The 27,358-nt window shown below is 39.7% G+C and overlaps 1 protein-coding gene and 1 long non-coding RNA gene across 2 annotated transcripts; both read left to right on the forward strand.

The window, feature by feature from the left end:
* Nucleotides 1-4,050: 4,050 nt before the first annotated feature.
* LOC126714043 (uncharacterized) lies at nt 4,051-4,480 on the forward strand. Its single transcript, XR_007651525.1, has 3 exons — nt 4,051-4,121; nt 4,292-4,337; nt 4,447-4,480. It is a non-coding gene; the product is annotated as an uncharacterized LOC126714043 (long non-coding RNA).
* A 12,469-nt stretch (nt 4,481-16,949) lies between these two features.
* On the forward strand, nt 16,950-27,156 carry LOC126714040 (transcription factor MYB114-like). Its single transcript, XM_050414028.1, has 3 exons — nt 16,950-17,170; nt 17,462-17,591; nt 26,404-27,156. Exons 1-3 carry the CDS (start codon nt 17,044-17,046, stop codon nt 26,897-26,899), a joined length of 753 nt encoding a protein of 250 aa, XP_050269985.1. The 5' UTR covers nt 16,950-17,043; the 3' UTR covers nt 26,900-27,156.
* The last annotated feature ends 202 nt before the right edge of the window (nt 27,157-27,358 follow it).

Genomic DNA, 27,358 nt, shown 5'->3' on the forward strand with positions numbered 1-27,358 from the left:
CTATTCAGCGCCGCTATCTTTCCATTGAGGCTTTGCACCTCCTTCACATTTCTTGGTGGTGCCATATCCATAATGGCCCGGATTTTGTCCGGGTTTGCCTCGATTCCCCTTTGAGACACCATGAATCCCAAGAATTTTCCTGCCTTTACTCCAAAGGCACATTTCCCTGGATTGAGCTTCATGTTGTAGGAGCGAAGGGTGTCGAATGTTTCTTTGAGATCTCCTAGATGATCTTCCTCCCTTCGGCTTTTGACTAGCATGTCGTCTACGTAGACCTGGACATTCCTCCCAATCTGCTGCGCGAACATTTTGTTCATGAGCCTTTGGTACGTTGCACCCGCGTTCTTCAGGCCGAAGGGCATGACCTTGTAGCAGAATAGGCCTTGGCTGGTCACGAACGACGTTTTTTCCTGGTCGGCTTCGTGCATCCGGATTTGGTTGTATCCCGAGAAAGCGTCCATGAAGCTCAGCAACTGATGTCGGGCCGTAGAGTCTACTAGGACATCAACCCTGGGAAGGGGGTAGCTGTCCTTGGGGCAGGCCTTGTTAAGGTCGGTGAAGTCCACACACATTCGCCATTTCCCGCTCGCTTTCTTCACCATTACTACATTTGCTAACCAGTCGGGATAGTACACTTCCCTAATGAAGCTCGCCTCCCGTAGCTTTCTGACTTCCTCTACTATGGCTCGGTCTCGCTCGGGGGCAAACACCCTCTTCTTTTGTCTAACGGGTGAAAAGGCGGGCGACACATTCAACTTGTGCACCATGACTGAAGGATCTATTCCTGGCATATCTTCATGACCCCATGCGAATACGTCTCGATTGCGTCTAAGGAAGGTTATGAGCTCCTGACGGACTGTGGGGTTAGCGAGCGTTCCGATTTTGGTCGTTCGGCCAGAATTGGAACTGTCAAGGGGTATCTCTTCTAACTTCTCAACCGGCTCTGCTACCGTCCGGTGCTCTTCTATTCTTAAAGCCTGAACCTGATCCTCCATTTCCATCATGGATATGTAGCACTCGCGCGCGGCCATCTGACTCCCGCGCAGCTCCCCTACTCCGTAGTCAGTTGGGAACTTTATCATCAGGTGGTAGGTGGAGGTTACTGCCTTCCATGAGTTGAGCGTGGGTCGCCCAAGGATAGCGTTGTAGGCGGATGAGCAATCAACAACCAAGAATTTCACGTCCCTGGCTATCTGTTGGGGGTAATCACCCACAATTACGGGTAAGGTGACCGCACCCAGTGGGAATACTCGGCTCCCGCCGAAGCCAACAAGCGGGGCATTTGTTGGGATCAGTCGCCCCCTATCGATCCTCATCTGCTGGAACGCGGTGTAGTATAAGATATCTGCTGAACTGCCATTGTCGACCAACACCCGGTGCATATTGTAATCTCCTACACGTAAGCTGATGACGAGTGCGTCGTCATGTGGATGGTGAAGGCGTCGTGCGTCTTCTTCCGAGAATCCGATTATGGGACCTTCTCTTCGTGTTATCTTTGGCACGGCTCCCGTCAGTTGAACATTTTGCACCATCCGAAGATAGGTCTTGCGGGCCTTCTTGGATGACCCGGCGGCGGTCATTCCTCCTACGATCATCCTTATATCCCCAATTGGGGGCCTTGGTCGCTCATTGTCCCGTCGGGGTTGTTGGTCTTGCGCGGGGGGATTCGCTCTCTCCTTGCTAACGAATCTCTGCAGTTTTCCTTGTCTGATAAGGGCTTCAATCTGCTGCTTGAGGTCATAGCAATCAGCTGTGTCGTGGCCGTGGTCGCGGTGGAATCGGCAGTACTTATCTCGGGAGCGCTTGCTGGGGTCACTTTTCAGCTTTCCTGGGAATGTCAGCGACTCCTCGTCCTTGATCTGCATAAGGACTTGGTCTATTGGGGCTGTTAGCGGAGTGAAGCTCGTGAACCTTCCTCCCAGGGGCTAGGGTGTCTTTCGTCCCTTCGGTCCGCGGTTCTTGCCTTCTTTCGGCTTTGGTCCTGCCGATTGTCTTCCTGCCGTTCCCTTTTCCTAGGCCTCTCCTCCCGAGCTAACAGAGCATCTTCAGCGTTCATATACTTTGTGGCGCGATAAAGTACTTCTGACATGGTTTTTGGGTCGTTTTTGTATATGGAAAACAAAAACTTGCCCTTCTTCAAGCCATTTGTAAATGCCGCGACAAGTATCTTGTCGTCAGCTTCGTCGATTGAGAGTGCCTCTTTGTTGAAGCGGGAGATGTAGGCTCTTAAAGTTTCGTCTTCCCGCTGCTTCATACTCATCAAGCAAGCCGTAGACTTCTTGTATCGATGGCCTCCAATAAAGTGTCCGGTAAACTGAGCACTGAGTTCTTTGAAGGTGCTGATGGAGTTTGGTGCCAGTCGACCGAACCAAATTCTCGCTGCGCCCTTCAGCGTTGTAGGGAAGGCCCTACACATGATGGCATCCGCTACTCCTTGAAGGTGCATTAGGGTTTTGAAGGTCTCCAGGTGGTCCAGTGGGTCCTTAACCCCGTCATAACTGTCTATCTGCGGCATGCGGAATTTACTTGGTAAAGGGTAGGAGTTGATGGTGGCGGTGAACGGCGAGTCAGTTCGGTTGACAAGGTCGTCAAGGTCGCTTGATACTCGTCCCTTGAGAGCATTCATCATAACCTCCATTTGTTCCTTCATGGCTTGCATCTTCGCGAGAACAAGTGGCGGAGTGGTTTCCGCGAGGGAGGGGATGCTCGTGTTCTGCCATTCTGGTCTGCTCGGGGCGTTGCTGGCCTGGGGTCCTTCCTGGTTTCTCCTGTCGGCGCTGGTTCCTTCTTGATCTGCTCCTTGGTTGTTAGGAGCTGCATTTTTCTGTCTCAGTTGCTCTTCTAGGTCGTGGTTTTGTTTTGTGAGGCGCTCCACGGCGGCGGCGAGCGTCCTCACCTGTCTTTCCAGCGCAGTTGTAGGGGTTTCTTCTTGTTGAACGTCGTTGGTGGTCGCCATTAAGCGAGTGAGTACCATGTAACTCTTTTGTCTTGGGAGTGAGAACATGTTAAAGCGTTTCCCACAGACGGCGCCAACTGATGATGCCGAAAATACCACCAGTGAGTCACACGTCCCTCGTACGATCGCAAATGGCATCTGCACAACGAAAATGAATAACCTAGCAGAGTGTACCGGTGTGGTACCGGCCAAATACCCTCCGAAGGTCAAGTTAGAACTATTCTCACTGCTCTAGAGTGCTAGAGAGGATAAAATTATGCGTACCTTGGATCATGAGGGTGTTAAGGTTTTTATAGTAGCAAAGGTCGTCCCCTTTTCCCTTGGAGTAGAAGTCTTTTCCTTATAGGAGTCCTTTTGGGCGTATTTTTCGGGATCCTTTCCTTATAGGGGTTTCTTGAATATTCTATAGCGTGGGAAACAAGTCAATCCCTTACTTGTAGCGTGGGGAACAAGTCATATTACTTGGTCCGTCAGCATCAATTCATTTCCTTCAGCTTTTAGGGCGTCAACAGTTAAGACCGTCACACTTGGAGACCGTCTGCTATGGCTCCGTCTGCTTATGTATGGAAGGTCGCACAGAACCGTCGGTCTAAGGCTAGACTCCTTTTATCCTTATCACAATGCATCCCTAAATCCCTGCATTTGTCTTTCAGGGTGGTCCAACCATCCTTGCTTCTCTTCTGCAAACAATATTTCATTAAAATCTCCCAAACAATATTTCATTTGTCTTTGTAGGCTGTACTTCAATATGAGTTTTCTTATTGTGTGCAAAAAGCATATTTGACCATTTTGGTTGCCCACCTATATTTTGGCATCTTGCAAATATGTAGATACGTAGAGCCTTCTATTGTCTGAGGTCATCCAATATGATATCTTTTGCAATATTTTACAACTAGCCTTCCTAAATCCTGATACTTATATGATCATTTTTCCGTTATTATACATATGTTGATACTTGAGACCGTTTACCGTTTGACAGAGACCTTATTTATCGAACTAGTACTTTTTTGAATGGCATTTCATTGTTGGAATTTGTATGTCATGAGCATAACCCACTTTCTGATACACTTGCTACCATGTCTTAGGTCACAGAAATGGTAAATACTGTTTAGTCCTGGTGTTTGCGGCCAAAGCTCTTAAGTTGTCAGATTTTGAAAAAAGACAGGTAAAACAGTGTTATGCCCTTTCAGGACTTTGTGTGTATGGTTCAAATATTTCATGAAGATCGTGTAATGACAAGGCCTTGGACCCTTAGTAGTTCTGTTTGTAATCCTTAGGGCTTAGATCAGTTGAGTATCACTGCATGCTGATTTTGATTGCCAATCATGGGTGTAGGAAAAATTTGCTTCATTCTTTGGACCAGGGATTGCGGCTGAAGTTGGTAATTATTTTATGTTCAAATGCTTTAAATTAAGTGAAAATCTCAGAAGCTTGAAAAGCACACACTGCATTACATAGCAAACAGAATTCTTATATGCTTCTGTATGCAGGAAAGAGTGAAGATAATCTATATGAAGTCCGACTTATTTCCAACACAAACCCCAATGCATCTCCTTAGTGAAGAGTACGCTGGTTTTAATCTAATTCTGCTATCTGGTTTGGCTTCATTCATTGCATGACATAAGTCTCTCGTAAAATTTTGTATAATAGTCAGATGGAATAACATTATCATAACAAAGATAAGATTTTGATAAGAGAGAAAAATATGTAAATGAATTTGGGAAGATGGATGACTTACAGTGCAATTGGATATTGCCGTATTCATTCTACTAATGCGAGCATTGTAAAAAATATATGTACACGTTTTACATGGGGTGCTATTGTTTCATAAAAGTAAGATATGTACAACTATACTCATAAATTCCTAGTAAAAGATTTTTCCTCTCCCCTGACTCAAGTGAAAAAGGGGTGAAGTGATTTGGATTTGTCTTTTGGTTGAATCTAGTGTAGCCAAGGGAAAGAGGTTGCCAAAGGAAATAAGGAAAGAGGTAAAAGGACAAGGAATTGTATCTATTAGTGTCGGTGGGATCATTTCCCTGAGTAATCACAAGATCCTCACTACAAAAACCCGAGCTTTAGTTGCACTTTTTTAAGCGGCATTTACAAAAACGCAGCTGACTGCTTTGAGTTGCGTTTGCCAAAGCCCAAAGACCAGCTCTATAGTCGTGTTTTTTGATGTTTGAGCTGTGTTTATGGGGTGAGCTTAGGCCGTGTTTTAAAAACGCAGCTATAGATCCATCCGATATTTTTTTTTTTAATGTTTCCTAAAGTGGCGTTTAAAAAATGTGGCCTAAGCCCTACAACTGTATACCTAAGCCGCGTTTTAAATAAACGCGGATTAAAGCATGTCTGTAGCTGCGTTTATTTAAATGCGGCTACAAGTTTGGTATAAATATAAAAAAAAATAAAAAATAAAATAAAAAACCCTAAACTAGTCTCTGATTTCTAACCCGATCTCTCACCTTCTCTGTCACTCTCTCCCTTTGACTCCCAAACCCTTACCTTCAACCCACCCCTCTCTACCGCTGATCCTCCTCACCCTAGCCCTAGCCTAGATTTTTCACACTCACTCAATTCTAATTTGGTTTTTTTTTTTTTTTTTTTTTTTTTTTTTTTGTGTGGAAGGATTACGTTGCCGGATGGGACTATGAAGGAAGGGAAGAAGTGGGTGACATGCGAGAGAGATTTCGAAGAGTTTGGCTACCAACGCTTTGATTTCTGAGGTCAATGGGGTTCTCTGGGACATGTCTAGGCCTTTAGAGTCTGATTTTGAGCTCAAGCTCTTCACTTTTGAATCCGACGAAGGCTGCGACACTTTCTGGCACTACAACGCTCACATTCTCGACAAGGTATGATCCCTGCATTGGCAATTTTTTGCATTTGGGTTTTTTTTTTCCTGAAGAGAAAGTTTGAATGTTTGGCTTAATTTTGGGTGCAGTCGCTTGAGCAAAAGTATGGGTGCATGTCATGTGTTTGAGGAAATTTCTCTTTGACCGGTGGTACATAATCCTTTGATTCAATTAATCTTTTCTTTTCCCTAAAACTTTGTTTCTCTCTCTCTCTTATATTATTTTTCGAACTCTGTTTCTCTCTCTCTCTTTTTCGCAAGCTCAAACATCAGCGAGTCATCGCAAAGGTGAATCGGAGCTACGAAGACTGAGTTGGATTAATCTCATCGTGTTTGAATTGGCGACCGAGGCGTCTCTCTTCGCAGAGTGAAAGTTCGTCATTCTGTTATTAATTCGTATAATTTTATACTAGTTTCTTTCAATTGATCGTGTTTTGAGTGCCTCTGTTTTTTTATAAATTAGTTCTTTTTAGGTAATGTAATTATCGATTTTGCTTTTATTTTTGTGTTTGTTTTGTGTTCGTTAGATTTTTTTTGGTTTCTAAGAAAATTCAGCAGAGGAGAGAGAAGTTGATTTGAAATCTTACATTTTCTGGTCTAGTTGCCTAGATAACGAAATTTAAAGTTTCTTTTTCTCTGGAACGATTACACGGAGAATATAAGGTTTCAAAGCTCTGGATTCCTTTTTCCCTTTTACGCTAGGTTTCTTAGTGGCCAAACAGTACACTAGGGTCAAATTGATGAAATTGGATAATTTAGAGAAGATGCTTGGTCACAAAACCCTATGGTACACAAACACAGCAACTTCTTCACAAGAATGATGAACTAAGGCAAATTCTATCTTCGGTCATAATTTGCTTGAACAAACTTTGCTCAACACTTGTGCAACTTGTGTATATTTTGACGGCCCTTAAAATAATCCTTTTATATGTTTAGGGTTGTGAGAAAAGAAAGCCCAAACACATAATCACGAATTAGAGTCAAAACAAAACTGAAAATCTATTTTTCATAAACTTCGATAGATACCCTATCTGTCAAGCTGCTATCAAGCCACGGGTTTGAATAGCTCTTTTAAGCTGAATAGCTCTTTTAAGCTCGATAGATGGCTAGTTGTTGAGCTAGCTATAAAGCTTTAATGACAAGCACTTTTCAGACTTGAATCTTGGATAGATTTGCATGGCTTCAACATTTGATCTTGAAACACAGTTTCTTGAAGTATTAAACACATCCTAAATCTACCCAAATATAAGTAAAGTGTGTTTTGTCAAAGGATTAGCCAATTACATAAAATAGTGACATGTTCCTAACAAGTGAATCACATATGTCCTAACAATCTCCCCGTTTGGCAATCTGTGACAAAACCACAACAAACAAATGAGATATGAGAGAAGTCATAAATCACTCAACTCATATTTACTTGTTAAATACAATGAAATCTATCCTAACAAAATCTCTTGAAAAACTTTGCAAGAAGGGTTTATGGCAAGTAGACTTTGACAACTTGTATTTTTGAAACACTTTAAACAAAATTCATCAAGACATCTTTGTGTGAAACAAAAATAATAGATTGCATACAAGTAATAAGAACCATGTGTATAAAGAAAGAAGAGAAACAACACATGCAAGAATAGGTGAAAGAAACATACATCAACATATAGAGAAAATAAGTACAATGTATGCCAATAATGGTCACAAAACCCAAGGTGCAAGAATAAATGTATCTCAAATAGAAAGAAAAGAAAAGAAAAGATATAGGTAATCCTCACTACATCCCTCAATATGTACTCTCCCCCTAACAAAAATCTCCTATGCTAACCCTCTCCCTAAGTATGACTACTCTCATAATCAAAACTACTTCCCCTTTTTGTTATGAGTAACAAAGGGTAAGAGTGTCAAGTAGACATCTCATCATCGCTAGGTGAGCTAGCAACGCCATCATCCTCATCATCAGAATCAACATCATCATCATCAGCAGCATCATCAGCATCACTCTCATCCGCAGGGGCTACAGGAGTGGACGGCATAGTATAACCACCCATCTCAGCTTGACGTCAAGCAATGCGTCCAACATGAGTGTTCACCTGACACAACTCATCCCTGAGATTGTCGAAGCGAGCATCCATGGGCTGAAGCTGTGCCATGATGTCCTTTAGAGTCACTCCACTCATAGAAGATGAGGGAGCGGATGTGGATGGAGCAAAAAGAGTGGGAGGAGTTGCCGTATCGGACCGCCTCGATTGAAATTGCGCCTCACTTCGTTTACCGGTAGCATAGTCAATGGCACACATAACGGGGAAGTGGTCAGAAGAGGGAAAAGAAACAGAAAAATGGCATAAAATTCGCGTGATAGCCGAAGGGAAAATAAGCTTATCACGGGTAGCCGTATCCCTATACACATCTATAATGGAAAGAATAAAATGTGAAGGAAAATCTATAGTGAGGTGCTCTAACAAGGAAAGCAAAAATCGAACACGAGGCTTTGTGATAGAGTTATAGTAAGAGAGTGGGTGCAAAACAAAAGTCATCACCATGTTCTTGAATCTAAGACCTTTAGCAAAGGCCTTGCATGGTGTAAATTGACGATCACCCCAATCAGAAGGGCACTCGTAGAAAGTAGAGATCATCTCGTCTTTGGACACAGTCCTCAGACGCTCACATCCGAGGTAGTCAAGATGCTTTACCTTCGGAACATGGAGCACATCGGATACCAAATCTGGTGTGACAACAATGCGCGTACCTCGAATGCGAGTAGAAAAGAGAGGTACTAAAGAATCAATTCCATGCATGTTGGAGTAAAACTCCTAGATCAGCATGGAAGGATAAGTGACCGGGACGTCACATAGTGACTCTCAACCCCGACTGTGAATGACATCGGGAAGGTCAGTATCGGCGAAGTCTGCCAAAATGACTTGGCGTTCCGAATGAACACCTCGTCGAGAAAAGTTCTCCGAGAAGTCCTTTCGGGCATCCTCATCATGGAATCGAATAGAAGGAGTAGAATCAGAAGACGAAGTGGAGGCCCTAGAACGCAAAGGGTTCTGGGACGGAGCAGACTTACGTTTAGGTGCTATTGACACACTAACGTAAACAAGAGAGAGAGGGGGAAGAAAGAGAAAATCAAAAAAGCTCCAAACAGTTCAAATATAACAAGTATATTGAAAAGAGAGTACGTATGCATGGAGAATGCATGAACATGTGATATGCAAAAGAAATTGCATCATGGGTTCAACCCAATCCAAACCTATTAGCACACATCAGTTTAATATATATAACACACATCTAAATGCATGAAAATATAGTTATAATGCAAGTGAGATGCAATGCATGAGGTTTTAAACTCATTTAATCAAAAACTCATCCCAAAATTTCAACAATAACTCAACAATTTTGAAAAAACCCAAAAGTTTTCAAAAACCATAAAACCTAGGTCCAAATGCATGAAATGCATGAATAATGAGAGAAAAATAGATCATACCAAGTGATTTGGAGCAAGGAACGGCCAAAAATCATGTGGGTTGAAGGTTTTGAGAGAGAAGAAAGTGTTTGGGAGGTGAATAGGCACGGACAAATCGAGAGAGATCGAGAAAATGAGGATCAGATCGCGCTGAAGCCTATATATAGATCCTCAGTAATTCTTGACAGGTAGAGGTATCGAGAGGTATTGAGCCAAGTGTTGAGACAGGTGTCGAGAAAACAGAATGTCGATAGATGAAGCTATCGAGAGGTGTCGAGGAAGAATTCATCAGACACGATCAAAGAAGCTTGATCGATCCACCAGTGTTGTCGAGAAGCTATCGAGGGTCCAGGAACTTTCTCGATCAATCCACCGGCTATCGAGACAGCTATTGAGATTGCGATAAGAAACAATTTAAGATCTCGACAAAAAGGGCAGGTGTCGAGAGGTGTTGAGGAGGTATCGAGGTTGCTTAAAAACAGTTTTTCAAGAATGGGAAAAACACAGATATGAATGCAATCAAGCATGCAACACAACTAACGATCCAATCAACATTTTAAACTCTCAAAAACATCTCCCAACAACAATTTTTAAGCACATGAATCCTAAAACACACACACTCACACACTAAACAAGTCTAACCAATTTTATATTTCAAAAACAAGTCAAGACAGTTTAGTGAACATACATTAACACATGTAAACTTTGTGATGGCTAAATCACATTGTACCTGCACATGTATCAGGAGTAGCAAAGAATATTGCGTGTTGTGTGTGAAAAACATCGCAAGATTGCATAAGTGTATACACGTTATGACGATTTGAAATATGAGAAAATCACTTTAACTCACACACAATCATAACGGTTTGATGGGGACTATCACCTTTGAAGTATATCTTATAACTCTCACATCTCTTAGAATACATACTTGCAATCATATATAGAGCATTTTGATCTTTTTGCTTTTTATTTTTTTTGCATATTTTTCTTTTTAAGCAAATCATGCATGGGCATATAAGAGAGAGAAGAAATATCAAGCATTTGACATTCCAATTTTACTATGCCGAAGCACACAAATGTCATTTCATGATTGGCGGGTAACAGTGATGAGATGGTTATTTATACCTTTCTCTTAGGATTTTTCTTCCCGTCAAAAAAAGTGATACGAGTGTTAAGTACAAGAGATTACTTAATCTTACTCATCACAAACAAGAGCCACAAAACTCACTTGCTTAGTTGTGCATAGAGATGCTCATCTAAACTACAAGACATACAAAATTTAGAAAACTTTGTTTTAATGGCCCTCCAAGGTACACAAGTACCAATGTTCACAAAACACACTGTTTTTGTATTTTTCTGATTTTTTACAAGTTTTTTTTATATTTTTATATGAAATCCAAAATAAACAAAACTGAAAACAAACAAAAACATGTTAACCAAAGCAAAGCATAAAAACTAGACTGACTGAAAATAAAAGCAAAACACACAAGTTATACAAAAACAAAACACAAAGAGAGAGAAGAAAGTGATAGAATCACTTGGAGCCCTTTTCCTTCCACACCTTGGAAGAACTTTTCCTTTGAGTGAACCCTTGAATTGGTGGTGAGGGGGAAGAATTGAAACCGTTCAAGTTTGAAAGGAACATGAAGGCTTTGAGAAGATCTTCAAGGGGAGCAAGAGAGGATTGAAGCTGATTCTAGCTTCCAGATGCTATCATGCTGTTGCTCTATTGAGTGGCTAACCACCTATAGCAATTTGGTCTAGTATGACTGGCAACTCCACAATGATGACAGAGATACTGCTTCTTCTATTTAGACTTTTGAGAGTTAGCTTTCTTAGCCCTAAGGTTTTTAGCTTCCTTCTTATCTTGCGTAGGGGGTGTTTTTAAGATAGATTTACTTTTGTCTATGTTCTCACTAGCTATATTAGTTTTAACATCATTGTTCTCAATAACATTATTACTAGGAGGAACAAAAACAGTAGTACTAGTAGAAGCAATATTAGAAGAAGAGAGACCATACCCTAAACCTGTTCGATCAGAAGCAGATTTTTGAAGACTGAGCATCTTATCAAGTTTTGCACTTGAAGTCCTCTCCAATTGAGCTCTGACTTGAAACAGTTCTACTTCAAACTTCTTGCTCTTCTCAGCCAAGAAATTGTTCTCGACCCTCAGTACTCCAATAGTCTAATTAGCCTCATCAAATTTTGTGGAAAGCTCTTCACGATTAAGCTCCACATCACTGAGCTTCTTGGTGGTCAGCTTATAAAGTTTCTCATGTTTCTCAGAAAGCTTGTATAATTTCCCATAGGCTGTATGGATATCATCTTGATCATCCATCTTCTTAAACTTGGACTCCACCAATTTCTCTTCTTCATCCACATCTTCAACAATCCCCTCAGAAGGATTGACAGTGGCAGTGAAGGCATTCAGGATTCTGTCATCCTCATTATCAGAATCATCTTCAGGCTCGGTGTCGCTCAAAGTAGCAGCAAATGCCTTGCTCTTCCTAATGCTCTTGAGATATGTAGGACACTCTTGTTTCATGTGACCAAAGCCTTGACACCCAAAGCACTTAGGTCCTATGAGAACAGTGTGCTGACCACCATTCCTAGCATCCTTCTTCCCTTTGTCTTGGGTCTTGAACTGAGAAGAACTGGATTGCCTACGGTCCTTGTTAAAGCCCTTCCCATTGGCATTCTTCATGAACTTCTTGAATTGCCTGGTGATGTAGGACTTTATCTTAGAATCTTCATCATCTAAAGACTCATCCGTGTCACTGCTTTTGCCTTTACCCGATTTCTTAATTCTAGTTAACCCTAGCTCATAGGTCTGTAGATTGCCAACCAGCTCTGTCAAAGGAATCTTATCAATGTCCTTTGATTCCTCGATTGTCGTAATCTTGGCATGGAATCTCTTAAGTAGAGATCTGAGCACCTTTCTCACAATCTTGAGTTCAGGAATAGTTTCCCCAAAATTGAAAGCTGAGTTCACTATGTCCTTGAGCTTGGCATAGAACTCATCGAACGACTCATCCTCCTCCTTTTTAATCTCTTCGAAGCTTGTAGTGAGCCTCTGAAGCTTCGAGTCATTGACAGCCTTAGTTCTTTTATAGGTTGTCTGGAGGATGGTCCATGCCTCCTTAGCAGTTTCTGTAGAGGATATCTTTTTGAACTCCTCATTAGTGACTGCATTGAATAAAACATTCAATGCCCTACTGTTGAAGTTTTCCGTCTTGATCTCGGCATCATCCCAATTGGCCGGCGCTTCCTTTGGCTTGGTCCAACCAATTTCTATAGCTCACCACACCTTTTCATCTAGAGACTGCAAGAAAGTTTTCATGCGTACTTTCCAGTAAGCATAGTTAATGCCATCAAATAGAGGAGGTATAATTAATAACTGTCTTTTATCCATGACAAACAAGGGTCAATGGATCAAACACAGTAAAGATTAACCCTAATCAGAGTATGTCTGTTCTAATACCACTTGATAGGCCAAAAACGAATTGACCCCTTGTGATAAATTAACCAATTAATTTAGCTAAGTGAATTAATTAAGTTAATTAACATGCAAACGCGTAGTAGCACAAACAAATGACCAATAAACTAAGTATGCAGCGAAAAATAAATTTGACATGGTGATTTGTTTACGAATGGGGAAAACCAACACGGCAAAAACCCCACCGGGTAATTTTTAAGTCACCACTTCCGAAATTCCACTATTATTACAACAAACAGTTACAAGTAAATGAATCTCAGTACCTTATACCAACCTATAGTTAAACCCTTACCCCAATACCCAGTTGGACTTGTTCTGTAGTGACAATTTCTCATTTCGATGCACGGCTCCCAGTACATGACTAACTAATTGTGCGTATCCCAGTACGCGACTTCAATTACCAACTAGAGAAAGTTGTTGGCTGCAAAGTTCTTCAGTTCATTTTAGCGATGAAGATCAAGAAGATGCTTGGTCATAAAACCTTACGGTGCACAAACATAGCAACTTCTTCACAAGAATGATGAATTAAGGCAAATTTTGTCTCTGGTTACAATTTGCTTGAACAAACTTTGCTCAACACTTATGCAACTTGTATACACTTTGACAACCTTTAAAATAATCATTTTATATGTCTACGGTTGTAAGAAAAGAAAGCCCAAATACATAATCACGGATTAGAGTCAAAACAGAACTGAAAATCTGTTTTTCATAAACCTTGACAGATACCCTATCTGTTGAGCCACGGGGTTGAACAGCTCTTTCAAGCTCGATAAATGGGTAGCTGTCGAGCTTTAATGACGACACTTTTCAGACTTGAATCTTGGACAGATTTGCATGGCTTTAACACTTGATCTTGAAACACAGTTTCTTGAAGTATTAAACACATCCTAAACCTACCCAAATACAAGTAAAGTGTGTTTTGTCAAAGGATGAGCCAATTATATAAGATAGTGACATATGTTCCTAACAAGTGAATCACATATATCCTAACAATTTCCATTTATGCTGTGTGTGACTATGTGAGTGTGTGTTGCCTCTTATAAGCTGATTATTTCAACAATGGTGGAGGATCTGGATCCATGAAAATGACCAATATGTCACTTGGTGGATGACAAGTGAAAGTCATTTGGAATGTGTGCCATGATGCAACATGTACAAGTGAAAGTCATTTGGAATGTGTGCCATGAACATATCTAGTGAATGGAATGCTATACGGACTTGGGGTCTTGACCTCTAGTTTGATGGACATGAACTGCAAGACATGTTGTAATTCTTGTTGTATCTATCCATCCCTAGCCAAAAGTTTCCTTTTCCCGGAAGCAGTTTGCTACCTGGAAGTGTATTTTGATTAACCTTGCAGCCAATGATTTAATGATTTTTTCCTTTATATTCCATGATTTTCCACACCTTTATTTTTAAAGCCTCTTTAGATGATAAAGTCAGTGCCTCCCTTTTTGAAACTGAATATTTTTGCTTTTCACAGATAGTATCTTGGTAAATCCTCTTAGTCCTACCTTGTCTGACTGTCAACAATCTTGGTAAAATTTTGTCTTCAATAATTCAATCTTGATTGGTTTTAATATTTTTTTTTTTTGTTATTATTATTATTATTATTATTATTGAAGTGTGAGTATGTGATGGCTGATGGGTTTTAATGAGTATGGTCTGGTTAGTATGTGATGCATTTTATTTACGGTTATAACGTATAAATTATGGAACTTTTGTGTTTATCTTTTCAATGCCACTCTTCCGTTGTGGTGGAACTTCTCTTTATAAGATCTATTGGAGGTGATGCACACTCGGAAATAGTGCACACCTTAAATATATTCATGCACATTCTCCCCTTTATGTTTACTAGCCTTTTCATACCCAAGTGTGCTCAAAACTTCTTTTTTAAAATCTTAACTGGTTTATCTCTCAAGTAAAGGCTAAAAATAAGGAGAAGTGAAATTAGAATAAGAGTGGTGCATGGTGTCGTGGTTTGGGGTGATTTTGAATTATTCAATCTACTTTTATATCCTCATTATTTTGATTTTTTATTAAACTCCTTTGAATTAGATAATAGTCTTATTTTTGAAAGTATAAAGAAGTGGACACCAAAGAATCCTTGTCAACCAAAAGCTTGGAATTAAACCTACCCAACTTTGAGAAAAATTGCACACTGAATATCCTCATTTCTATAGCCATATGGAATCATGTCTTGTTAGTGTGATCAGTTATGACTACTACCATATGAAAAATTGTTACATATAGTTCAGTCACATTACTTTATAACTGCACGGTAGTTCCAAAAGTATCTTCTTCAGTCTTAGAGTATATTTGCTATGAAAGCCTATTCAAATTTTGTATCAATCGGATATTATTTACTATATAATTTATAAGATTATGTTTTATACATAATTTTAAACTACAAAAACTTGCAATTTTAATAATTTATCGATGACATAACTATTGATCTTTAATTTTTTTAGAAATTTTGCAAGTTTAAAGGATATAAGAAGAAAATGTAATCCAATAGTGGATTTGTCAAAATTCACCTTCACTAAAGGAATATTGAATAAGGTGTAATGACCCAAGGAAAAAGCGCTAACCACACATGTGCTATACCTCAAAAGGACTAGTCACAATTGAGGCTCATTGTAGTTGTTAATAAAGCTCAGTTCAACTCAGTAAATACCCGATGTGAGACTTATTACACACCCACACACATCACACAATCAATCAAATTGGAGCATCACAATCTCCCTCACTTAAATCCCTAACGTCCTCGTTAGGGCACACTTTGTGGGGTAGTGTCTCTGAGCCCACACAGGGTTACCAGGCCAGCTCTGATACCATATGTAACAACCCAAGGAAAAACGCTAGCCACATCTGCGCTATACCTCAAAAGGACTAGTCACAATTGAGACTCCTTGTAGTTGTTAATAAAGCTCAGTTCAACCCAGTAAATACCCGATGTGGGACTCATCACACACCCACACACATCACACAATCAATCAAATTGAGACATCATAATCTCTCCCACTTAAATCCCTAACGTCCTCGTTAGGGCCCACTTTGTGGGGTAGTGTCTCTGAGCCCACATGGGATTACCGGGCCGGCTCTGATACCATATGTAATAACCCAAGGAAAAAGCGCTAGCCACATCTGCGCTATACCTCAAAATGACTAGTCACAATTGAGACTCCTCGTAGTTGTTAATAAAGTCCAGTTCAACCCAGTAAATACTCGATGTGGGACTCATTACACACCCACACACATCACACAATCAATCAAATTGGGGCATCACATAAGGTTATAGCCTTATGCTACAATAAATTTAATAGCTAAATTTTGTCCTATAAATAATAAGTCTCTAAATATTAAGTTGATAGATTTTTCTTCTCAAAAAATCAGTTGATAGATTAACAAACAAGAACTAATTAATATATGTACTTAAAAAAAAAAAAAGGGTTAAAATAACAATTTCAGGCTTACAGCAAGTTTTAAGAGTATAAATTAAACGGATTCGATATTTGAGAGTACACCATAAATAACAAGTTTTAATAGTTGAGGTACAGAATTAATAGTAACCTTAAATTAAGAAGATATAAATAAGAAATAAAAACCAACCATTAGGAAGAAATTATATATAATGTTTAACCTGAGTTTCCAACCCCATCGCATGTCGCTCCATAACTGCCCCCACGACTCACCTCGTGGCGAAGCCTGGAACACATATGAAAGTTGTGAATATCGGGGACGCACGTCAACGTCAATTAATATATGTACTTTAAAAAAAAAAGGTTAAAATAACAATTTCAGGCTTACAGCAAGTTTTAAGAGTATAAATTAAACATATTCCATATTTGAGAGTACACCATAAATAACAAGTTTTAATAGTTGAGGTACAGAATTAATAGTAACCATAAATTAAGAAGATATAAATAAGAAATAAAAACCAACCATTAGGAAGAAATTATATATAATGTTTAGCCTGAGTTTCCAACCCCATCGCATGTCGCTCCACAACGGCCCCCACGACTCACCTCGTGGCGAAGCCTGGAACACATATGAAAGTTGTGAATATCGGGGACGCACGTCAACGTCAATAAAAATTTTAAAGGTAGGAACCCTGCTTACTGTGCTGTCTACCGTATAGATATAAAGGGATACATAACTGACCAGAGTAAAGTGTACACCCGAAAAAGAAAAGTAAGTGCAACCCCCACGTGAACTTAATTACGCTTTTTACTAAAAGAAGAGTGCCACTTTACAAACGTGCCTTTTATACCTCCAGTTGGGAGGAAATGTTTAACATGGAGGGCTCTTTTGGTGTGAGAAAAGGTGCATGGACTGAGGAGGAAGATATTCTACTTAAGCAGTGCATTCAGAAGTACGGTGAAGGAAAATGGCACCTGGTTCCTGTCAGTGCAGGTATTATTTTAGAATCTAGAGTGAGTGAGATTGATTTCTCTTTTTTCTTTGGCAAACCAAGTTCATTTGTTTTTGTCTCCTGTCTTTTTTTTTAGTCTCTGATGGTTTATGTAAAAATGATAAGAAGCAGCAACTCACAATATGCTATATTAGAGTTGTTGCGAAAATCATGATTAAAAAAGATCTCTTCCTGAGTAATTTAAAGAAAAACTAAGCTATGTTTTAAATAAATAATGCAGTATTGGCGGAGCTTCTTATTTTTTCAATAAATATGTTTCATGCATTTTGCAGGCTTAAATAGATGTAGGAAAAGCTGCAGACTGAGGTGGTTGAACTACCTGAAGCCAAATATCAAGAGAGGAAACTTCGCCGCAGACGAAGTTGATCTTATGCTCAGGCTCCATAAGCTGCTAGGTAACAGGCAAGTCTCGCTAGCAAATAATAATAACTCCAAACACAGAATGTCATTAGTTTTTTTTTTTGAGAAATGAAATACTTGTTGATATATTAATCAAGGAGAGGATAGTCATCCAATACAAAAGCCATAGTATCCGTTGGAACACACTCCAACCAGATTTGAGGTAAGAAAGATTGTCTCGCTCGCTGGGCTAAAGCGTGTGCAACGGCATTGCCTTGCCGACCAACGTGAGCGAACAAAATACTCAGAAATGAGTTTGATTGGGATTTGATGTCCCTAATTAAATGCCCTCCCCGGGAATTTTCCATGCCATTACCCCTTAAAGAGTTGACCACAGAAAAAGAGTTGCCTTCACAAACCACCTGCACATGACCCGTTTCTGCAGCAAAGGAGATGGCACGCCTGGCAGCAAGAAGTTCCAGCAATTCAATAGATGGAGGCTTTACAATCTGCTCAGACATGGCAGCCAGCACTAGGCCCTCACCATTTCGAATTACCACTCCTAATCCCGCTTTCTCCGATTCATTGTACCAAGCACCATCAAAGTTTATCTTCACCAAACCAGCTGCTGGAGGACACCATTTGCGAGAAACCGTCCGTTGTCTGAGAGGTTTTGGACTGTCCAACTCCCTGAATTCGCAAAGATAATTTTTTGCAAAACCAGCAATGCTGTGGAGGGGCAGGGGGTGGTCTTCATGGCGTGATTTGTTTCTTTGGAACCAGATTGACCAAGCCGTAGTAGCAAATAAAGGACATCCGAGAAAGATTCAGAATCTGAAGGACAACGAATCACCCAATTAAAATCTGAATTCCAGACTACTTTGATGCAGGAACAGCTCCATAAGGCGTGCGCCACAGATTCTGAACTACCAGTACAGTGAGGACAGCCTGCTTCTTGAATTATTTTACGCTTCAGCAAATTTTCCTTAGATGGCAGTGAGTTTGTACAGGCCTTCTAGAGGAAATGTTTTATCTTCCCAGGAACTTTCAATTTCCAAATGCTTTTCCAGAAACTCTTCATAGAGTCCAAGGTTTGAGAACGAAAGGGGTCATGAGAAAGAAGCTCGCAAAGGAACTTATATCCTGACTTCACTGAGTAGCAGCCGAAATTTTCTAGTCTCCAAACCAAAGTGTCAGGTTGCGGAATGGAGCTCAAAGGCAGAGATTTGATCAACTTTGCTTCAGGTGGTTAAAAACACAAATCAATGAGGTTTGTATTCCACCAGCCCAAAGCACCATTTATCAAAGAGTCTACTGACGACTCTGGAGCTAGATGTAACACAGGGGAGCTGATACGGCCTTCAGAACTTGGCAGCCAGGCGTCTTTATAAATCTGAACTGATTTCCCATCACCAATTCTCCAGAAGGAACCCTTTTCAATTAAGTCTCTAGACCATAGGATACTCTTCCATGCGAAAGATCCATAAGAAGATTTTGCTTCAAAGATTGAGCAATTTGGAAAATACTTAGCTTTGAAAACTCTATAAAATAGAGATTCCTTATCCTCAATCAATCTCCACACCTGTTTAGCCAACATGGCTTTGTTAAAATTGCAAAGATCTTTAAAGCCCAATCCCCCCTCACTCTTAGGTTTGCATAAAACCTCCCATTTTGCCCAATGGATTTTTCTCCTATCACCCCTTTGTCCCCACCAAAATTTTCGAATGAGCATCTCAATGTCATGACAAAGACCCAAAGGTAAGCGGAAACAACTCATAGCAAACGTCGGAATGGCTTGAACCACCGCCTTCTAAAGCACTTCTTTTCCGGCTTGCGACAATAATTTTTCTTTCCACCCTTGGAGTTTTCCCAACACTCGATCTTTTATGAAATTTAAGCTCGCCCTTTTTTTCCTCCCCACCACCGTTGGTAATCCCAAGTACCTTTCATATTCCTTAATTTCCGGCACCCCAAGCAAGATCTTTAGTTCTTGCTTTGTATCAAAAGAGGTGTTATTGCTAAAAAAGAGAGTAGTCTTTTCTGAGTTAATTTTTTTCCCCGAAGCCCGTTCATACATTCCCAAAACCTCCTGAATTTTTACCACGTCCCCCACTCTAGCTCAACAAAACAATAGGCTATCATCTGCAAAAAGGAGGTGAGAGATCTTAGGCCCATTTCTACAAAGAGAGACACCCTCAATACTCTTACAATCCACTGCATGCTCAATTAATCCATTTAGACCTTCAGAACATATTAAAAAAAGATAAGGGGAGAGAGGATCACCCTGGCGGATACCACGTGTGGGAATAATATGGCCTTTTGGTTCACCATTGACTAGGATCGAATATGACATGGATTTAACACATTCCATAATCCAACCTATCCACTTCGAATGGAAGCCCATCCTCTCCATAATCCTTTGAAGGAAAACCCATTCCAACCGGTCGTACGCTTTGCTCATGTCCAATTTTAAGGCCATGTGACCCAACTTTCCCGTTCTTTTTCTTTTCATATGGTGTAAAGTCTCAAAGGCTACTAAGATATTATTGGTAATAGCTTTATCCGATTGGAATGCACTCTGGGATTCAGAAATAACATGGGGTAAAATTTTCTTCAGCTTGTTTGCCAACACTTTTGAGACAAGTTTATACAATATATTACAAAGGGCAATAGGACGAAATTCAGAAACATATTCAGGACTCTTCACCTTAGGAATAAGAGTAATAAAGGTGTGATTCAAACCTGGCTTAATAGAATTTGAATTTAGGCAAGACACCACAGCTTTGACAACATCATCCCCAATGCTCTCCCAATAATGTTGAAAGAAAATTGGCGGCATTCCATCAGGTCCCGGAGCTTTTAAAGGGGCCATTTGCTTCAACGCAACCTCCACTTCCTCCTTAGAGAAGTTTTTGATTAAAAAACTGTTCATATCTTCGGATACCACCTGTTTTGTAAATTGAACAACTTCCTCGATATCAAGTGGATTTGAGGTGGTAAACAAATGTTTATAATACTCCACAATCATAGTAGAGATCCCATCATCACCCGAAACCAATCTGCCCTGTGCATCTTTGAGTTCAGTGATGCTGTTACACCGGAAACGCTGCGAAGCGCGATTATGGAAGTAGCTAGAGTTTTTGTCTCCCGACACCATCCAATGCACGTGGCTTCGTTGCTGCCACATTTTTTCTTCCACTCTAAGAAGATCGGCCACTTCAGCTTTTAATTGGAGAAAAAAATCGACATTCCCTCCTTTTGTCGTAGACACTTCTGCTTCTTTCAGAATCTTTTTTTTCTCCACTAAAGTGCTTACTACATTACAAGACTTCTTGCTCCAAGCTTGCAGCTGGGTTTTGCATGTACCAACATTCAGCATCACTTTTGACATAGGTGGGTCAGAGGAGACAGTTTCCCAAGCATTCTGGACTGTGTCATGGCAGCCATGATTTTCCAGCCACATGTGTTCAAAGCGCCAAGGGCGTTGAGGCTTTAAAATTATCCCCTTAGGTAGGACGATGATAGGACTATGATCAGAGGAAGCACAAACCAAAGTTTTAACCTTAGTTGCAAGGAATAAGTTAAACCAATCGGCTGTACTGACAGCTCTATCCAGCCTTTCCCAAACCACACTACCACCCGAATGAGTTTTATACCACGTAAACTTGCTGCCCACAAAACCAAGATCAAACAAACCACACTCATCAAGGGCTTCTCGGAATTTTTGCATCTGCCCATACGGTCTTAAACGTCCCCCCAATTTTTCATGAGACTTCAAAAGTTTATTAAAATCTCCTCCACACAGCCAAGGCACAGAGAAGCGGTTGTTTAATTCACGTAACAAGTCCCATGAAACCATGCGCAGCTGTGTTTCTGGTACACCGTAAAACCCCGTAAAGCGCCACACATTTTCCTTACCTCTATTGATCAAGACATCAACATGATTTTTTGAGGAAGACATTACTTGTAAATCAAAGTCTTTTTTCCAAAACATCACCAAACCACCCCCACGAGTTAAACTAGAAACCCCATGGTGATGGCCAAATCGAAGAGAGTCACGTAAACCAGCAAGCCTAGAATCAACCAGCCATGTTTCGGCTAAAAACACCACTGTGGGATCTTGTGCCTGGACTAAATCACCGAGCTCTTGAACTGTCTACCGGTTCCCAAGCCCCCGACAGTTCCAGCAAAGGATACTCATTGCTCCCGGCGGGGTTGCTCCGCAACCTCCGCCGATCCCCATTGTGTAACAGACAACACACTCTGTTTTTTTGTCACCTCCTCTGTCTTTTGTTTTTTTTTTCCTTCTCTACGTTAATTTCCTCCCGGGCTTGAATCTCCCTAGCTTTACGTTTTAAAACCTCAGCCCCACAAGGAACCTCCTCCCCTGCATCATAAATGGGCCTATTAATTCTGGTCAACAGCCCTTTTTTTATTTCCTTCTGTGGGCTGGGCCCAGGTCCTATTTTTCTTCCCCAGCCGGCCCTTTTGAGACTTTACTTTTTCCTATTTCACCACTTTTCTTTTGTTCACCTATTATAGATCCCAATAAGCCCAACTCCCCATTCTGACTACCCACTGTTTGAAGTGTCTGAGCACTTTGTTTGTTCACTGCGCACTCCCTTTCACCACATGGGACACATTCAAACATTTTTAAGTCACGGTCAATTTCTTGGAGCTTAGCTAAAAATGGGTCACCCTCAGCGTAAGTTCCCGTGATTTTAGGATCAAGTACCTGATTTGAGATCTTTGGAGGGGGTTCCGCATCACCCATCGAGGATCTGCCTTCCATTGTGCTAACGTCCCTTCCATTGGGATGATGAAAACCAGCTGGTGGGGAGGAAGAAACAGCTTTATCTAGAGTGTCAGTCGTCATTTCAACATCAATTCGCTGTCTTGAAACCGTCAGAGGTACTTCTGCATTTATTGCATTCACCGCCACTGACGAGGTGTCCATACCTGCTTCTTCACCGGAAAGAGGAGGAAGAGTGTTTTCCGGTGAAGTTTCCATCTCCGAATAACTGCCAGAGCTTTCTTTTTGCTTCTCATGGCTGTTTTGATGACTCCCTCTATTTTCGTAAAAGCCCGACACATGCAGAACAGTTTTCCTTGGGTTGACATTCAGAGAATCACGCATGAAAGGACCAAACTGTTTATCCTGGTGCTTCAGAGTACCCCTGCTTTCAATCCACACCGGACAATCTCTCTCATCATGATCAAGATGCCCACACCAATAACATATAATGGGTAACCTTTCATATTTAAAGGAAACCCAGACACGGCCACCTTCTTCCAAGTCAACCACTCTTCCACGGCATAATGGTTGAGTTGTATCTACTCTGACCCTGACTCGTACAAAACTGCCTCCAACCTCCGTTGGGTGACTTTCCGAGAGGCACACTTCTCCAGCAGCACTACAAATATCCTCTGCCACCTCCTTTGTCATGTATCTTACTGGAATGTCAAAGACCTGCACCCACATAGAGGTTTTGTTAAAACTAACGTCTTGTAAAGGAGTGTTTTTTTCATACTTCTGAACCACCACTAAGTGTTTGTCAAAAGTCCATGGCTCACTAAGTAAGACCCGGTGTACATCTTCCAGATTTTCAAAGACAAACAACAGAATGTGGTTGCCCATGTTTTTTATTGTGAACCCATTTATCGCCCTCCATAATGGTTTAAAAGTTCTACCAATAGCATCTACATTCAAAGCTCTTCGGGTTAAGAATTTTGCAGCAATGATATGTTCATTTGATCCTCTGTTTTTTCCCAACGTTATTTTGTCCCCCTCTCTGTCTAGCAGTGAAAACTTTGTCCATTGTTTTGAGAGGTCTTCCATAACTCTTATGCTAAGTTTTGAGAATAAAAAAAGAGAGAAAGAACGTAGAAATACAAAGAGAAAAGAATACTAAACTGTTTCCTGGATCCCTTGAAGGAAGCAACCACTAGCCCTACAGACAACAGGGTTGTCTCAGGGGAAATACAGTCCTTACAGAGAAGGAACGAACAATTTCACAGCCTTAGGGAAGACTTGGGAGAGACCAGGTCAAACACAAAGGAAGGAAAACCATTTTTTTTCTCCACGAATGTCATTAGTTAAGACTACTGCAACTTACTGAAGATACGAAAACCATTAAAGAACCAAAGATTAATTAATTTAAAATTTGGGTGAAAACTAGGACAACTAATTCCAAGCTCTCTCCTTTCTAAAAAAAAAAAAAAAAAAAAAAATCCAAGCTCTCTCTGTCTTTCAAGTTTTCTTTAGAGCTCTTTGTGGGAGGAGAAGGAAGTGAAAAGATGTCATCATAACCATGCGGACAACAACTATAATTATTAATTAATGGTGATGCTTAAAAAAAAAAAAAAGTTATACTAGAGAGCAGGGGCGAGGTAGAAATTTTCTTTTGGCATGTGTATGAGATGTTTTAAATAAAATTAGTGGTACCATATATTGGACTATGAACATTTATGCATCTAATTTAGAAATAGATGTGTTTGTCATACCAAAGCTTACTTAAATATGGTTGTCTTAGTTTGTTAGTATGAAATACTAAATATAATTAATGAATTAGACTATCAATTGGATTAATAAATAAGAGGAAGAAAAAAAAATTATTATCAACCATAATAGAAATAGAAATTGAACTTAGATAAAAATGAATAGAATTTGATGTAAAATAGTAATGAAAAAGGAGAAGAAGAAATGGAGGAGTAGAGAGAATTTGATGTAAAATAGTAAGGAACACTTTCACCATGAGTGATGAGATAGATGGAAAATACAAATTGAAAAGGTGCAGTAATAACCTTCTATAAAAGGAAGCTACAGCCCAATAGTAAAAATTATACAAGTTGGGCTTATGTGATGATGTGTTGGAGGAGGATAGATGAAGAAAGACTAACAAAAGGTCAACATAGTTGAATAAATTTGAATGAATCAAGGAGACTTGGGGGGCTAATTAGTTTCATTTGAAGGGGCCAAATCTGACAAAAATTATTTAGGGCCTATTTTTTACCAACTATAAAAAAATTTGAACATTTTTGGCCCCCCATAGTATAAGGTGGCTCTACCCCTGCTAGAGAAGAGGATTTAAATTTTGGATTTTTCTAGTTGGTGATGATGTCTATTACATTTAACTGTAATGTTTTTTGTTATCTTAGAGATGGGAGGCAGAGCCAAGTATTGGTCCAAGGGGGCCTTGGACCTCCTAAGGTTTAGGAAAAAAAAAACTTATATATTTAAGGTTGATTTAGAATTTGAGCCTTGAAAAATTAAACTCGGCCCCTTGAACTATAAATAGTCCAAATAAGAACAAAAGTTAACTTAAACAATAACAAAATAGGCTGAAGAACAACAAAACTACCGTAGGGGATCATGTTATTTTGCCATTTGATCTTGACGAATTCTCTTGCTATAAAATAAATAAATAAATTTCTCTCACCATACATGAATATTTTTTTTTTTTTTTAATTAATAGTCCTATGAGTTCCTTGACATTTATCATTATATAGCTAAAACGGTTAATATAAGAAAGATGCCTCCTTTAATGGCCTCGAACAATCTGGCATCCTTCTTAATCCTCATTTTCTATAACATTAGGACAAAAAAAACACATTTTAGATATCGTTACAACACTCATCCTTTCTACATCACTTCCTACAACATTTTGAAGGCGGGTTGATACCCATTGATGTTCACACAATAATAGATTACCTTCTCCAATTAATCATAACCACGAGCAATGAAAAAGGAATTCAATGCACTTGGAAAGACTCATACATATTGTTTGGTTGATGTAGCTCTAGGGAAATCCGCTATTGGACATCAATAGGCATAAAAAAAATCAAGACTCATTTTGATGGTTTTTTTTTAGCTATACATTCAAGTTAAATGGTTCATATAAGAAAATGGGATTATGAATAGACATTTGCTCTTGTTTCTCATCTCCTCTGTGTGCTCACATTAAAGTTGTTACCTTTCGACATTGGCTATTCTTTCAAATGGATATAAAGAATGACTTCCTCAATGGTTATTTAAGTAAATAGGTCTCCATGTAGCCTCTTCCTAAACTTTTACATCCACACCATGAGATCTATCGTCTTTGTCGAGCTTATATGGCCTCAAGAAGACTTCTTGGACTTGGTTTGCTAAGTTCAACTCCACAATTTCTTTTCTTGGTATTCTACCAGTTCCTATTATTTTATCCTTTTCATTCTTTCCACTAACCATGACACTATGTTGACAACATGATTATCACTGAAGATGCCTTAGACAGTTGGACAGTATCTTGAAACTCAAGAAATTTCCTAGTCTACAAATTTAAGACAAGATCTCGATATGCTTAGTTATTTTCTTGGAGTTGAGATCTCTTTTTCTTTAGCTTGTTACTATCTAAAAAACATCAAATATGCATTGTATCTTCTATCTCGTAATAGACTCACTAACAGCAAAATTGCTAACACTCCAATAAAGTCCAACACTTGTTTTACCCCACAAGGTGGTTAGTCGTTTTGTGATGCCGCACTTCACAGCCAACCCATTAGGAGTCATGTTTAATAAAATATAATTTTTCAGTCTCTTTTATTTTTATTTTAAATATAAAATTTGATGATTGTGGTAATTATTAGTAGGAATTCATTAAAATTGTCCTAGTATACTGAAGAATATGATTCTCAAAAAAAAAAAAAATAGTATAGAGATTCTAGTTTAAATACAGCTCCTACCTCGCTAAAATCCTAAAGTCATTTGCCACTAATTTTTTCCCTTATTGTTTATGCATGATAACATGGTCTTCTAACTTCTTTAGTAAACAGATTACAAGTTAATCAATAATTATTTGAACATTTTTTTTTTTACTTTTTTTCCTTTTTTGTATAGATGGTCACTTATTGCAGGTAGACTTCCGGGAAGAACAGCTAATGATGTGAAAAACTATTGGAACACACACCTCCACAAAAAGGGAAGTTCACACATCACCAAGCTGAAAGAAAAGCCCCAAGATATGGTGAAAGTGAACGTAATAAAGCCACAACCTAGGACCTTCTCCAAAAACTTAACTTGGTTAAGTGGGAAACCTGCAATTGTAGGAAGCTTTAAAAAAAAGGAAGATATCAGAGACATATCTCAAACACCAATGCAATCGGAGAGTAGGATTAACTGGTGGGAAAGCTTGCCAAATTGCGGGGAACTTGATGAGAGAGCAACATGTACGCAATGTGGCAGGTTGAATGAAGTGCCCAGAGAAACCTTTTGGGCGGAGGGAATAGTACCAGAGGCAAAAGTTGTTGGGGACACTCTAGATGAGGATGTCCTCAATTATTGGGGTGACTTATCTCTTGATATGGACCTTTGGGAGGTTCTCAAAGCAGAATAGGAATAATCATATAAGGCAAAAAAAAAAACTTGTTTTACAATGTACGTGTGTAAAATATACTACTGTGTAAAACAAACACCGCCCCTAATATAATAGTCTCATTATTGATCCAGTGTTTTTCCTTATTATTATGTGTGGAGATTTATGAAATAAAAGGACTAGAGGTGGTGTTTATGACAGTTTAAAGTCCATCTTTATGTTTCCAATGTACAGACAGTTCCTGTACTGAATTCGTTCGTGATTATAATTTTTCTACACTATACTCTTGTTATTTATTTTGGTCTATTGGAATGACTATAGCTGTTGAGATGAGAATATGGACCAACTTCTACATATAAACTTTTGCATAGAACCTTAGCTTATACATGGCTCCACACAATTTTTCTTTCCTGAGGAATGCTCCAAAAGTTTTATTGAATTTACACCATCATTTTGAGTTTATACGTGGCATTTCATAGC

The sequence above is a fragment of the Quercus robur genome, chromosome 2, assembly GCF_932294415.1.
Source record: "Quercus robur chromosome 2, dhQueRobu3.1, whole genome shotgun sequence".
Classification (NCBI taxonomy): domain Eukaryota; kingdom Viridiplantae; phylum Streptophyta; class Magnoliopsida; order Fagales; family Fagaceae; genus Quercus; species Quercus robur.

Excerpts from the sequence above, each read along its gene's own strand:
- LOC126714040 (XM_050414028.1), top strand. The coding sequence starts at position 17,044 with ATGTTTAACATGGAGGGCTCTTTTGGTGTGAGAAAAGGTGCATGGACT. Across the intron at positions 17,171-17,461 it reads CCTGGTTCCTGTCAGTGCAG|GCTTAAATAGATGTAGGAAA; the intron begins GTATTATTTTAG and ends TGCATTTTGCAG. Across the intron at positions 17,592-26,403 it reads CATAAGCTGCTAGGTAACAG|ATGGTCACTTATTGCAGGTA; the intron begins GCAAGTCTCGCT and ends TTTTTTGTATAG.